General features: G+C 42.5%; 1 protein-coding gene across 2 annotated transcripts in view; it reads right to left on the bottom strand.

The window, feature by feature from the left end:
- Positions 1-14,288, bottom strand: part of ST8SIA4 (ST8 alpha-N-acetyl-neuraminide alpha-2,8-sialyltransferase 4) — an 87,697-nt gene extending 73,409 nt beyond the window's left edge. Inside the window, exons 1-2 of one of the 2 annotated variants that reach the window (XM_026865676.1) lie at positions 13,918-14,288; positions 9,185-9,316 (exon numbers count right to left, since the gene is read on the bottom strand). In XM_026865676.1, the coding sequence (XP_026721477.1) occupies positions 9,185-9,316; positions 13,918-14,030 (245 nt within the window). In that variant the 5' untranslated portion in view covers positions 14,031-14,288. The remainder of the gene's footprint in view (positions 1-9,184; positions 9,317-13,917) is intronic. The other variant, XM_026865677.1, reaches the window with a different exon arrangement.
- Positions 14,289-14,294: the final 6 nt, after the last annotated feature.

The following is a 14,294-nucleotide window of genomic DNA, read 5'->3' as shown; positions in this document are numbered from 1 at the left end:
CTGGACACGCTCGAGTCATTCAATATCCATTTTGTAGTGAGGGGCCCAAAACTGAATACAGACATCAAGGTGCGGCCTCACCAGTGCCGAGTACAGGGGTAAGATCCATTCCCTGTCCCTGCTGTCAACACTATTTCTGACACAAGCCAGGATACCATTGGCCTTCTTGGCCACCTGGGCACACTGCTGGCTTCTGTCCAGCTGGCTGTCAATCAACATCCCCAGGTCCCTCTCTGACTGGCAGCTCTCCAGCCACTCCTCCCCAAGCCTGTAGTACTGCTGGGGGTTGTTGTGGCCCAAGGGCGGCCCCTGGCATTTGGCCTTATGGAAACTCCTACAGTTGGCCTCAGCCCATGGCTCCAGCCTGTCCAGGTCTCTCTGCAGAGCCTCCCTACCCTCAAGCAGATCAACACTGCCACCCAACTTGGTGTCATCTGCAAACTGACTGAGGGTGCACTCGATCCCCTCGTCTAGATCATCAGTAAAGATGTTAAACAGGAGTGGCCCCAAAACCGAGCCCTGGGGGACACCACTCGTGACCTGCCACCAACTGGATTTAACTCCATTCATCACAACTCTTTGAGCCTCGCCATCCAGATGGTTTTTCACCCAGAAAAGCGTGTGATTGTCCGTCCAAGCCACAAGAAGCTATTTTTGCCAGGAGACTGCTGTGGAAAACGGTGTCAAAGGCCTTGCTAACATCAAGGTAGACAACATCCACACTCTTTCCCTCATCCAACAAGCAGGTCTCCCTGTCATAGAAAAAGATCAGGTTTGTCAAGCAGGACCTGCCTTTCATAAACCCATGATGACTGGGCCTGATCATCTGGTTGTCCCGCATGTGTTGTGTGATGGTATTTAGTATGAGTTGTTCCATCAGCTTCCCGGGCATCAAAGTCAAGCTGACAGGCCTGTAATTTCCCAGATCATCCTTCAGACCATTCTTATATATGGCGTCACATTGGCCAATTTCCAATCTGTCGGGACCTCCCCGGTCAGCCAGGACTGCTGGTAAATGATGGAAAGTGGCTTGGTGAGCACCCCAGCCAGCTCCTTCAGCACCCTCGGGTGTATCCCATCTGGTCCCATAGACTTGTGTATGTTTATGTGATTCAGTAGGTCACTCACTGACTGTCTCCTGGATTGCAGGGGCATTGTTCTGCCAGTCTCTGTCTTCTGGCTGAGGAGCGTGGATTCATTATTAAAGACTAAGGCAAAGAAGGCATTAAGCACCTCAGCCTTCTCCTCATCACGTGTTACCAAATTTCCTCCTGCATCTAGGAGGAGATGAAGACTATCTCTGGTCTTTCTTTTGCTACTGACATAGAAACATTTCTTGTTGTCCTTGATTGCCAAGGCCAAACTATTTTCCAGCTGGGCTTTAGCCCTCCAGATTTTCACCCTGCATAGCCTCACAGCCTCTTTGTAATCACTGTGAGTGGCTAGCCCCTTCTTCCAAAGGCTGTAAACTCTCCTTTTCTGAGTTGCAGCCAAAGCTCCCTGTTCAGCCAGGGTGGTCTTCTCTGCCGCTGGCTTCTCTTACAGCTACTGGGGACTGCCTGCTCCTGTGCCTACATTAAGACTTTCTTCTTAAAGAGCGCCCAGCCTTCCTGGACCCCTATACCCTTCAGGACCATCTCCCAAGAGATCCTTTCAAGCGAGTACCTAAACAAGTCAAAGTTAGCCCTTGGGAAGTACAGGATGACAGTTCTGCTGCCCCTCTCCTGGCCTCTCTAAGAATAGAGAACTCTATTATCCCTTATTATCAGAGATCGCTCTCCCCTAGTCAGCCTCCAACTGCAACATCCTCCACCATTCCTTCTCTGTTCACAAAGAGAAGGTCCAGCAGGGCACCTTCTCTGGCTGCTTCTCTCACCAGCTGCATCAGGAAATTATCTCCCACACATTCCAGGAATCTCCGGGACTGGTCCTGCTCTGCTGTGTTGTATTTCCAGCAGATGTCTAGGAAGTTAAATTCTCCCACAAGAATAAGGGCAAGTGATTGTGAGATTTCACCTAAATGCCTATAAAATATCTCATCCACCTCTCTGTCCTGGCTGGGTGGCCTGTAGTAGACTCCTACTACAACATCTGCCCTGTTGGCCTTCCCCCTGATTCTAACAAAAAGACATTCTACATTGTCTTCACTACACTTCTGTTCAAAGCAATCATAACAGTCCTTAACATACAGAGCCACCCCAATTTGAGCAAGGCAGCGTCAGAGATCCTCGCTGCTGGGACATCTGCACTTGTCTGCACCCTAGCTGTGAGGGGAAGCCCCTAAACTGCATCTTTGTACCTAGGAAGCTGAGCTAGCTAACCAGCAACCATAATATGGAAACAGAGATGGACCAAGTGATTACGTAGTCCACACCCTGTCCTCACTGAACATGTGTCTTTATCTACATCACCGGCAGCCCACATCCATCTAATATATTCCTAACCACCTCTCGTAGTAGGGACTCAGCAAACTCCTCACACAGTCTACGTCAGTGCTTGCCTAGCCTCACCAACCGCAAAATATTCCTCATGCTACCTCGGATCTTTTCCACAGCAACTGAAGCCTGTTCTTGTTCATTATACCTTGACTGTGGAGGACAGACTATTCCTTACTCTTGGCAATAGCCTGCATTTACCTGAGGTTATGAAGCCATCCAACTTTTTTTCTTATCTTTCATTTTTTAGTTGGACAAGTCATGTGTTGTAGACCTCTGATCCCTCTTGTTGCCCTCCTGCAGACTTCCTCTGACTGATTCACACAGGTTTTCAAACAACTTGATTTTCTAACCCTAGGCAGTGCTGATGCTACTTTGCACTCCCCAGCTGGAAGGCAGAAGGTGGCTCTGAGACTTAGAGACCACCAAGGACTCTGACCTAGGTAAAGCATTCTTTTTGCCAGCTATATTAGTTTAATTAAAAAACAATATAAGAACCAACCGTGTGGTAACACAAAGTCACAGCCTACCCTGTACATGGCTACAGTTACAGCTCCTGTTGGCTTCCTGAGGCAGTGGGGACTGTGACCCCAACACAGGTGCAGTTGGGTTTGGCTTTAGTCTAACTGAAAGGGAGTTTAAGAAAACCTCTTCAAGGAAAGCAGCACATAGAATCATATAATAGTTTGGGTTGGAAGGGGACATTAAAGGTCATCTAGTCCAACACCAATTTGGATTTGTTAAAAACATGACTAACTGCAACTAACCATGGAAAGGTTCCTGGCATTCCCCAGCCTATGAAGGACCACACAAACATAAGTGCCGTATTATGGGAAGCTGCTGTGTGGCTCGTTTCTGGTTTCACTCTCCCTTGACCATAAAGGTCACTTCAGTAGTTGAAGTACCTACTAACAGGGCACAAATCTTCAGTTGGCATGCAAAATGAAATAGAGCATGACGCAGCTACTACTTAACCATAGGAAGGTCAACATATATCAGCCTTTCATGAAGGTAAGAAAGTTAGTCAAAAGAAAGGATTTAAAGGAGTTAATCACCCTAACTGACAGTAAACAGACCTTTCAGTGGAGATAAGGGTCTAAGGAGGCAAAAAACCCTTAAGGTTTATTATTATTACATCAGACTAGAGAGCTCCATTTCACATGTCTTGGAGACACAGAAGATCTAAGGAAACAGTGCAACTGGCCCCAAAATATTGCTCCAAAAGCCTTCAGAGCAGTACTGCTCCACTGACAGTTCAGAATTTACCATTTGCACTTCAGGGACTCATCACGGCTGTTTCATATTATCTTGAGAAATAAACAATGATAATAATCTGAACCATTCTAAGGAGGAAGTTGCACTTTTTTTTTTTTTTTTTTTCATGATGCTGTTAACATCTTACAAGTTCTCACACTTTTCTGACAGGAAATATTCACTCATCAAGTTCTCTGACACATTGTAAAGAGATAAATACATCCTTGACACACTTTTTTTCACTTTGGCTTCCTGCAATTCAAATCTTCATCTGCTCCTTCCAATATAAAATCCCACATTTAATCAAAAATAAGTTGAAGAAGAAAGTCGCACATTGAGATGTCAGACTACAGTTCATTTCACACAGGTCACAGATGTGCTGTCATCAGCCCTGTATGGAAGGCTTCCCTGCACAGGTTTGTACCAACTCATCCACATCTGTCCTTTCTGAAAGTATGGCCTTAAAATGCAATTGGAATTTCCTATTTTCTTCACTGGAAAAAACTTCACATTACTACAGAGAGCAGAAAGGACTTAAGACACAAGAGTTTGAATATGGTGGATTCCCTCTCCATCATGACTGAAATCACTCAGGCAGAAGGGGAGCCAAGAAAGCAGTCTTAGAATCACAGAATCATTCATGTTGGAAAAGACCCTTGGGATCATCGAGTCCAACCATCAGCCCTACTCTACAAAGTTCTCCCCTATACCATGTCCCCCAACATCTCATCTAAACGACCCTTAAACACATCCAAGGATGGTGACTCCACCACCTCACTGGGCAGTCTATTCCACTGTCTGACCACTCTTTCTGGGAATTTTTTTTTCCTAATGTCCAGTCTGAACCTCCTTTGTTGGGGTTTAAAGCCATTCCCCCTTGTTCTGTCACTAATCACCTGTGAGAAGAGACCAGCACCAACCTCTCTACAATGTCCTGTCAGGTAGCTGTAGAGAGTGATGAGGCCTCCCCTCAGCCTTCTCTTCCTCAAACTGAACAGTCCCAGCTCCTTCAATCTCTCCTCACAGGATTTATTCTCCAGGCCCTTCACCAGCTTCGTTACCGTCCTCTGCACTCGCTCCAGCACCTTGATATCTCTCTCATATTGAGGTGCCCCAAACTGGACACAATACTCCAGGTGTGGCCTCACCAGTGCAGAGCACAGGGGGACTATCACCTCCCTACTTCTGACAGTCACACTATTACTAATACAAGCCAGGATGCTGTTGGCTTTCTTGGCCACCTGGGCACACTGCTGGCTCGTGTTCTGCTGCTTGTCAGTTAGAACCCCCAGATCCTTCTTTTCCAGACAGCTCTCCAGCCACACCTCCCCAAGCCCATAGCCATGCAGGGGGTTGTTGTAGCCCAAGTGCAGGACCTGGCACTTGGCCTTGTCGAAGCTCATCCCGTTAATGCTGGCCCACCGATCCAATCTATCCAAGTCTCTCTGTAGAGCCTCCCTATCCTCATGCAGATCAACACTCCTGCTTTACTTGGTGTCATCTGAGAATTTACTGACGATACACTCTATGTCCTTATCAAGATCATCAATAAAGATGTTGAACAGAAATGGTCCCAACACCGAGCCCTGAGGAACACCACTTGTGACTGGCTGCCAGCTGGATTTAGCTCCACTAACCTCCACTCTCTGGGACCGTCCATCCAGCCAGTGTACGCTCATCCAGGCCATGGGCAGCCAGTTTTAATATGAGAATTCTGTGGGGAACTTTGTCAAATGCTTTTTGAAAATCCAGGTAGACAATATCCACAGCTTTTCCCTCATCCAATAGTTGGGTCATTTTGTCATAGAAGGACACAGAAGTCTTCTTCCCTTTGGCACAGGGATGACCAATTATTATCAAAGAAGTTGTCAGCAATCTGAAAGTAACATCAGCTGGAAAAAATCCCTCTTCCACTAGACTAGTCATGATTGGAAAGGCAGCAAATCTGCTGCAGTCTCAAGTGTGTAATACCCATGATTTCCATCTCAGTAACATAAAAGTCTAGCTCCTTCTTCCAATGCCTGCTTAACATGTCCAAAGGGCTGCTGCCCTCCCAACAGTGCTGCTACACTCCCTAGATTGCCTCTTCTGGCTGCAAAGTCCCAAACAGCATCTTGTGATACCAGTAACTCATCTGAAGCTTTCCGTCCTCCCATGTGGTCCTGATAAAGGAGCTTTTTCACTCATTGACTCCTATATGAGACTGGCCTTGACAAGAATTCATGGGACCTTTGAGGCTGACAGACTGGTCACTAACCTGAGCAAAAATAAGATGGCCAGAGAAGATGTCCATGGTCAGCAAAGTAAATAGCAAAGCATAATATTCCAGCTACCAGACAACTAGCTGCAGACATACCATTGATGAACAGTCCTCACACAAACCAAAATTCACTACTGAATATCTTCTACATTTTAAAATTGCTAATGTGGCTGTCAAGCTAACATGAGACACTGAAGTAGCTACCATTTGTGGGCGATTATAAATTTTATGAAATGTCTTTTATGCTGTATGTTAAATGATTTCACAAATCATTTCTCCACAGCCAAGAAGTGACAACTTTTTATACATTATTCAACAGGCACTAACTTTTTTTGTTTCTTTCTTACTTGCTATGGTCAACTTCACACAAAACCACCCCTGTTCACACTAACTGTTGCAGTATTAGAGTATGAATCATCTTCACAGTCTACACAGTGCATGTAATATACTTTGGAGGGCTGAACAGTTACTTTAACCATGAGAACACTCTACAATACTGCTAGACACATTTGACATAAGTTCTGATAAGTCCGTAAGTGTAAAAATATTTACGACTAAGATGCTTCTTACTGCTGTGACAGAAAAGAAAGCTTTATAGCAAACCTCCTGTAAAAGTGAAAGAATGCATATTGTTTAGTCAGCATCAGAGTGCAACACATATCATAAGGGGCTGCATATGGCTTCCTCAGGGAAAGGCATACCAATTTTCCCTCCCTTGCCACTGAGTACCATAATTGAATATGTTACGCACATTAGCAAGAGAATTTCTGGAATGAATACGTCTGGCTGGTAGCACTTTCATATAGTTTAGATTAATGTGATTTAGGGCCAAAATCTGACATAAAATCTTTTACTGGTTCAATGAAAACACCTGTTCTCTGTCCCAGTGTTCATGATTGGGCATGTTCATTGTTCTATTTAACTGAAAAACAAGACTAGCAATGCAGACATCTGAATAACCTCAGCTTAAAGATCTCTACAGAAAATCTTTAGGCTGATAAAGTGGAACCTTTACTGCTTAAACCAGTGTGCAAGACACATGTTTTTCTTCACTGTACTACTGAGACAGAAAAAAAATCTTTCACTGTACAATTTTTAAAAATCACTACATAATCACATCACGATGCTTCTAAAGAGCATGTCAGTAATTTATAAAATGAAACGACTTTGCCCTGCCAGTCAACAGTAAGGAAAAACTGATTTTAAAAATCATTATTTTAGTAGATTGAGATCATGTAGCAACAGGCTTAAAAAATACTCTAAAGGATTCTCTACCATTTTACCTCTTTGTCTGAATGATGTATTTTGCTTTTGAAACAGGTAAGAAATGAGCATAATCTATGCATCACGTTCTCTCTTAACTTTAATCAAGAAGTTATTGTAATAATTTTACTTGTTTGTGGTTTGGCTTGAGCAACGTGTACTGGTTTTAAGTGGTTCAGAAACATGACACTAATTTTTTTAACAAAATGACTGTAAATAGTTATCTGCCTCTACTTGAAGTCACTCAATGGCTTCCAAACAAGTTTACTTCACAAGTAAAACAGCATGCTATTTTCTCCTAATTGCCAGAACCATAATCCATTATTTGAAATTCCAACAGTATTTTTCTGAAGTTACTCAATATTTTTTTCAATTTGTCAGTTATATGCATATAAATTTTAAATATTGACATAGAATATGTGCTTATCTTTCCTAGACTACCTTGGAGCATAACTTAGCCTTCATGAACAACCATACATTGGTCAAACAGGCTGCATCTGAACAGACAGCCCTGGAAGAAACTCCATTCCTGAGCTGACCTCAGCTGCATTTTAGGGCCATCACCAGGTCCTCACCAGTAGGAAATTAAGATACCTAGGAGCAGCCAAGTGTCTGAGGGTCCCTTAGTCTAGGCAGTCAGGGAGTGGGGACACCACAGATCTCCAAAGAGTCCCTGCCAGGCAGTTGCAACACACTTACACACTCCAGAGTTAATATGCTGCCTACTCAAATCCTGCCATTCTTTCCATTCCTGATGCTGTTCTTTGGCTTTCACAGCAGGGCTGTGCCATGCTGATCATACCTCAAGACTTCTAGAACATAAGTCCTTTTCTACAGCTTCATACATTTCTGAGCTACTCATATATTCTGCATGTTTTAGAAGTAGGGACATAAAACATCAGTCATCAAAAAAAATCCACAAGTTCCTCATTCAGAAAAGCCGTGCTTTCGTACATGGGAACATTGCCAGTTTAAAGGTTTTGTAAGCTGTAAATTGAAAAAAAAAAAAAAAGAAAAGTAGAAAGGGAAATTACATAGAAATGACATTTTATTTAGATCAAATTCCCATTCAGAACCTTAACATTCAGAAAATTGAGTCTACTCTGCTATGTGATTGATGCTTAAAACAGCTATTTTCTGTATTTTTTTTCAAAGAATGTGACACTCCTAGCTCTCCACACTCCCAACCCATACTCTATACACTTCTCTCACTGGCCATCTTCCTCATTAAGACAGGGAAGACACAAAGACAGTACAACACATGAAGAGCTTCTGCCTTCTCTCGGGCTCCAGGGTGAGTAGACTCACTGTAACTGTTGCAGACACATCAGAACTATCACTCACTATTAACTCTGCTATGGTGTCTTCCTCCTCAGCATGAGTCGAAGGCTCTTTTTGGCTCCTCTGACTTAAAAAAAGAAACCTGCGTAAGATATGGGTACTGTCAACATCTGACCTTGTAACATGGACAGCAATAGACAGGGTTGGATTCACAGCACCTGATGTCCTAGCTCTTGACTCCTACATCTAAAGTTGTCTGCCTAAGCTCCCTTTGTAGTTAAGGGAGAAAAAGTAGTATGTTCAGGGTACTTCCATCTGTTCTATTTCAGACCTTTAGCATGAGAGGAAATTAAGTCCTAGAAGTGACAGTTTCTCACCACTGATGACAAGACAGTTCTAGACAACCAGGTCAAACGTGGACATGCATAATACAGATACTGACTGCACAGGTCTGATTGACACAGACAGATGAAAACATTTTATTTATTCTGATGAAGGATGACTTGACTTTGGAGTCTAATGTAATTTAGCTGAATTTAACACTAAACACTACATATATACAGTTATAAAACATCCACCTACAACAGTAAATCAAAAGACTGCTTTCCAGAACAGAAGAATTATAAGCAATATGAAATGAAAAGAGTTATAGGTAATATGAAATGCACTGCCTTTTATTTAAAACACTCACCTTATTTCCAGCACCAAAGAATTATTGATTTTCCAACCTTCTACAGCATGCTGGAAGATTGAGGAGCCACCCTTTCGAATAACCTTATCAGAGCTGTTGATCACTGATCTACTCAAACTCAGTTCGCCATCTCTGCAATGCAATATAGAAAAGACACAATTACATTAAGGCTAACTTCAGTTTTAATTAATTTACGTCACATACTTCCTTTCATTCACAACAAAAGGAAGCAATTATCTCTCTGCTTGCCAAAGCAAATAAACTGTACCTGTAAGATATCTATATCTAATACTTGAATATGCAACTTAAGAGCTTAAATATGTTTATAATTGTAGTGAAATAAACATAACAAAAATTACAATGTTCCAAACTGTGAACCTGGACCAAAATTCAGTATGACTGTGAGGCAGATTCTGCACTTCTATGTTCTAAATTTTCAGTACTAAACTAAGAATTAAGTGTTAACTTTCAAACCTTTGCCCAACAACTGCTCATGTTCTACAATAATGGCCTAATAGACTATTGATAACAACAGACTTTCATGCATTGAATTATGGAGTTTAATGGCAAACGACAAAATTTCCTAAAGACTTCCTGAAACTTTTGTATGCACACATCCAGACAACCCCAGTTGTCTTATTCTCTTTATCAATCTTATAATATTCATAAATTCTGATAAAGAAACCTTAAAAAATAAAAAAAAATAAAGCAAGCTGTGAGTAGCAACCTCTAAACACCTGAGGAGTATCATAATCATAGTATACCAGGCTGGAAGGGACCTGGTCTAGACAAGATGGCCCAGAACCCTGTCCAGCTGAATCTTAGAAATGTCCAATAATGTTATCAGTTGCAATTATTTAGCCATAAGGGTCACACATATGTGACAGAAAAGCTAAAACACTGCAAGTACAACCTAACATCTTACATCTAAAATCTGATTTTATCTCCATATTGTTTCCATTATCTTCCATACTGTTTCCATTTAGGTGTCAGAGCAACATTCAGCTGAGTTCAAACATAGCTGTTAATCATAAATATATCAAAGTTGTTGGATATAACAATCTACCATGTAAAATATCTTGTATCTCAGGAGTATATGTAAAGATAATATACAGAAATCTCTATCTGTTTAAGCATGCTCTGAAATACTGCCAATAACAGTAATTTCACTTAGCTTGCAAACAGAATTTTTTACTACCAACCATTCAACCAACAAAATGGAAAAGATGTGAGACTAAGCTTTCTAAAGAATTGCTGTCTCTTGTTTTCCTATGGCTATAAGTTCTTAAAATAACTGGATCCTGGCACTTAGTAAGAGCTACAACAACATTACTGCAGTATATAAAGTATTAAAATTTGGTAAATTATATAGCAAACTACACTAACCTGCAACAGGACACTAATTAAGCTAAATTAATGAAAGTGGTAATGTGTAGTCATTTGCAAGAAATTCTGTGATTGCAAAAGCCCCTGTAACTAATAAACCAGTATTATACAGTTAATGAAAAATAATCCAGCATATTAGCAATGCTCTCCCACCCTCATCACTATGCCAACACAACAGCAGCACTGATAATTACACTGACTCACAGGTAAGACAGCCACCTACCGAAAAACCTACAACTTTAAGCAATTGTGTAGGTACAAGATCTGTATGCAAATTATCCAAATTATTCTAACTTGAGGGCATGGGAGGATGCTGCAGAAGTCCCTTCTCAATAACTAGAATATAATTAATACTTTTGCCTATTTAAAAAAAAAAATAATTAAAAAAAACCCATTTCCATAATGGTTGTAAATGTATTTATTACATATATTTTCCTTCATGTATTTTCTAGATGCATAGAGTGTATGCATCTAAAGGAAAATTACCAAAATAGATCCAGTTAAAATACTCAATCTGAAAGTATGTCTGCAGTTTATGCTGGGTTAACCATTACCTGGTAGACACTTTGACAGTAACAGTTGAAAAAAGTCAGCAACAAAGTATGTTGCCAACACCTAAACCACTGTACCACTTGAAATGTGGTCGTCTTCCATATTCATAGTTTACGTGTGCAGTGAGCTATATAGATTGTACAGTAAAACAATGATAAATTATGTTCCACTGAGCTACAAGGACCTACACACTGTTAAACTTCTACTATGAACACAAAGTTGTTCACTTAAAAGCTCCTCTCCCTTCTATTGGTACTGGTTTAATTTTCACTAAAGTAATATTAAATAAACGAACACACAAAACCCTATATTTACTTCAGAAAATTCTTCATTGTGTACATAACTGTGAAATAAATTTGGGCTACCTTCTATCTTCTAGAATCACTGCAAATCCTCTGTGTAAACACACTGCCAAAGTGTGACAGCAACAGTATTAACCTTCACTCTGAAGTACTTTGCCTTGGTGACCAATCAGACCAATATAAGACAACTATCTCTTCTCCTGAAGACAATTCATGAAATGCAATTAACTTCCTGCAAGCATTTTCCATACCAGCAGAAGACCATACTGTTTAAGAAACACTGCATTCCACATACTATGCATGTTTCATTACTTGCTTAACCTTTAAAGGGACATGCCTTCTTTAGAAGGGCATGCTTTTGCGATTATTGTCCTAACAAACTGCTATGAGAACACAGCTGATTTAAGGTTTATCACATACTTTGGAATTGCACATAGTTCATTTTGGAACATCTGGGATATACCTGCAGTGTCACTATAACCATAAGATGGGCCATCTCATGCATTCGCAGTTTTGCATTACTTCCGGAAGTAAAACATCCCATGGAAGACTGACTTTGCTTGCCTATGTGATGAGTCAAAAATAACCAAACAGCATAAGCCCTTCCTTCAGAAGAAAGACAACTGTAACATCAATAGCAGCAGCAGGCACTAGTAGGACACTCTAGTTGTGGGGTTTTTTTTCCTGCTTCATACAGTAATGGATGGGACGACAGGCTGGGAAAAGAAACTATATTCAAACATACTTAGCCAAAGTGAGTAGCACATACTGCACAAGAAATTGCACAGATACCAAAGAAATAGAGATATCACTAAATGAACTGTACATTACAGCTATATTTTAAATTGTTGTTAAGGACATACATATTTTTGACCAAATAAACATTTCATTTAATATTAAATCATCAGTTCATTTTAGTACCTTTAAAATCGTGTCAAAAAACATATCATAAGCTGGAGGGGGCTTTTTATTAAAACATATATGGATTCTACCTAGTGACTAATTTCTGAATCATTTTAGCAGCTACCTCTAGTCTGAAAGGAAGAAGTATATATTAAGAAACGTGGGTATCGTTAATGCTGATTCTCCCTCACACATACGTTTTCACAAGTATTTGTGCGCACCTAAAACCCAAAAATGTTAAACTTATGTGTATCTCTTAAGTATGCAGATACCATAGCATGATAACAGAAACTGGGCTTACACCCAAGCTGAACAAGTGGGAAAGTTACCATCAAGTTCTGAAAATCCCTAAGACCAAGTGAAGTAAACATCGAATCATTAATCAGCCACACACAGAGGCGAGGCCTTTCCCTGCTCCCGGAAAGTATCGGGGCTACTGCCTTCCTACTGCATCTGTGCCTAGCTTCCCCACTGGTGTACCTGGGCAAGCGTCCGGGAAGAGTGATAAACTTTCTGCCTTTAACAAGGGGGTCAGCAGGGCGAAGAGGGGACTAAGGTTGTAATTGCCCCAGCTTCCTCCAGGCTTCTGTGGGCATTTAAAACCTCCTTATGTCTCCTCCTCAAATCAAGGCAAGGATCTCCACCAAAGAATGAAAATCTGCTGAGAATGCATCTCTCCCCCAGTCGATATGCACAAGCAAACAAAAAGTGTGAGCCCCTTTCCCTCCTTGCTGATTTCACTCAGTCACCACGGAATTTATGCATCCCTTCTATGAAAACAAAAAATTATACCCCTCCAAGAAGAAACAGATTTGGCTGAAAACCCAACATCTTCACGGGATAGCTGCAAGTTGGGAGAAAAATAAGGAATATAGGCATGCACGAACACAAAACACACGGCACGACAAGGAGAAAGCTGAGGTGCAAACAGAAAATTGGCAAGCAACATTTCGCCTTTTATTTTCAAGACAAGCAGGAGAGGGAAAATACACAACAGATGGTCTCAGCGAAGGGAGCGGAGTTTCCAGCGAAGGAGCCTCGGGAGCTAAGGGGGATGTCCCGCGGACTCTCAAAGCAAGATTCCCCAAGGAGCACCGAAGTTAAGCACAGCTCCCAGGCAAACTTCAAGGACGAAGGCAAAGGCCGCCTGGAGCTGCCAGCGGCCGCGCACCTCAGCACGCTCGCCTCTTAAAGGACTCCCAAAGCAGGAAACGAGGCACAACGTGCTTCGGCGGCCGCCACCAGCATCTCCAGCTACCCCGACCCTCGGTGAGCAGTCGCGGCCAGCTTTACTTCCCCGGCGCGTCCTACCACTGGGGCTGCGGGGGGAACAGCACCAGCCGCAACCCCAGCATCACGCAACCTTCCGCTCGACCCCATCCCCCTCGGCCCCAGCCGCTGAGCACCGATCGTTACCCGTCCCGCCACCCCTCTCCGGCACCCCCCACAGCGAGAACGCCAAGCTGCGCTGGGTGAACGGGTCACGGCCCAGGGTCGCCGGGTGACCCCGGTGGGGCCGCGAAGAGGACCTCTGGCAGCGGTATCGCCCCGTCGCCCTCTCAGGGAGCCCGCCCGGCGCCTCACAATTACCCAGCGAGAGGTGCCTCCTGGCGCTCTTCGGTCCGCGCTATTTCTTTCGTCTTATAAAAGATAAGGAGGAGACTTATCGTGCACACAGTCCACCTCTTCCTGACTGAACGCATGTCTTCTGCGAAACGTGGTCCTCCTCCCCCTTCTCCTTTGTCAGGGGTGAGCGAAAAACAACTCCACACGCAGCACAAATTACTAAAACCACAATGATTTCTTTTTTAGAAATAATTAAAGAAAAAATATTTAAAATAAGGCGAGCGCTGACGCTGGGGGTTGTTTGGCGTTTAATTTGTCTTCTTTCACCTTGTTCTCCCCTACACAGAAGCCAGAGGCTCTCAGGCAGCAGCTCGCTCTCCTCGGCCGGGGGGACAAGTCCG

The sequence above is a fragment of the Athene cunicularia genome (genome assembly GCF_003259725.1).
Source record: "Athene cunicularia isolate RWA chromosome Z unlocalized genomic scaffold, athCun1 chrZ_part1, whole genome shotgun sequence".
In the NCBI taxonomy this organism is placed as follows: domain Eukaryota; kingdom Metazoa; phylum Chordata; class Aves; order Strigiformes; family Strigidae; genus Athene; species Athene cunicularia.
Note: the sequence above shows the minus strand (reverse complement) of the source record. Positions and strands in the feature narration are given on the sequence as shown.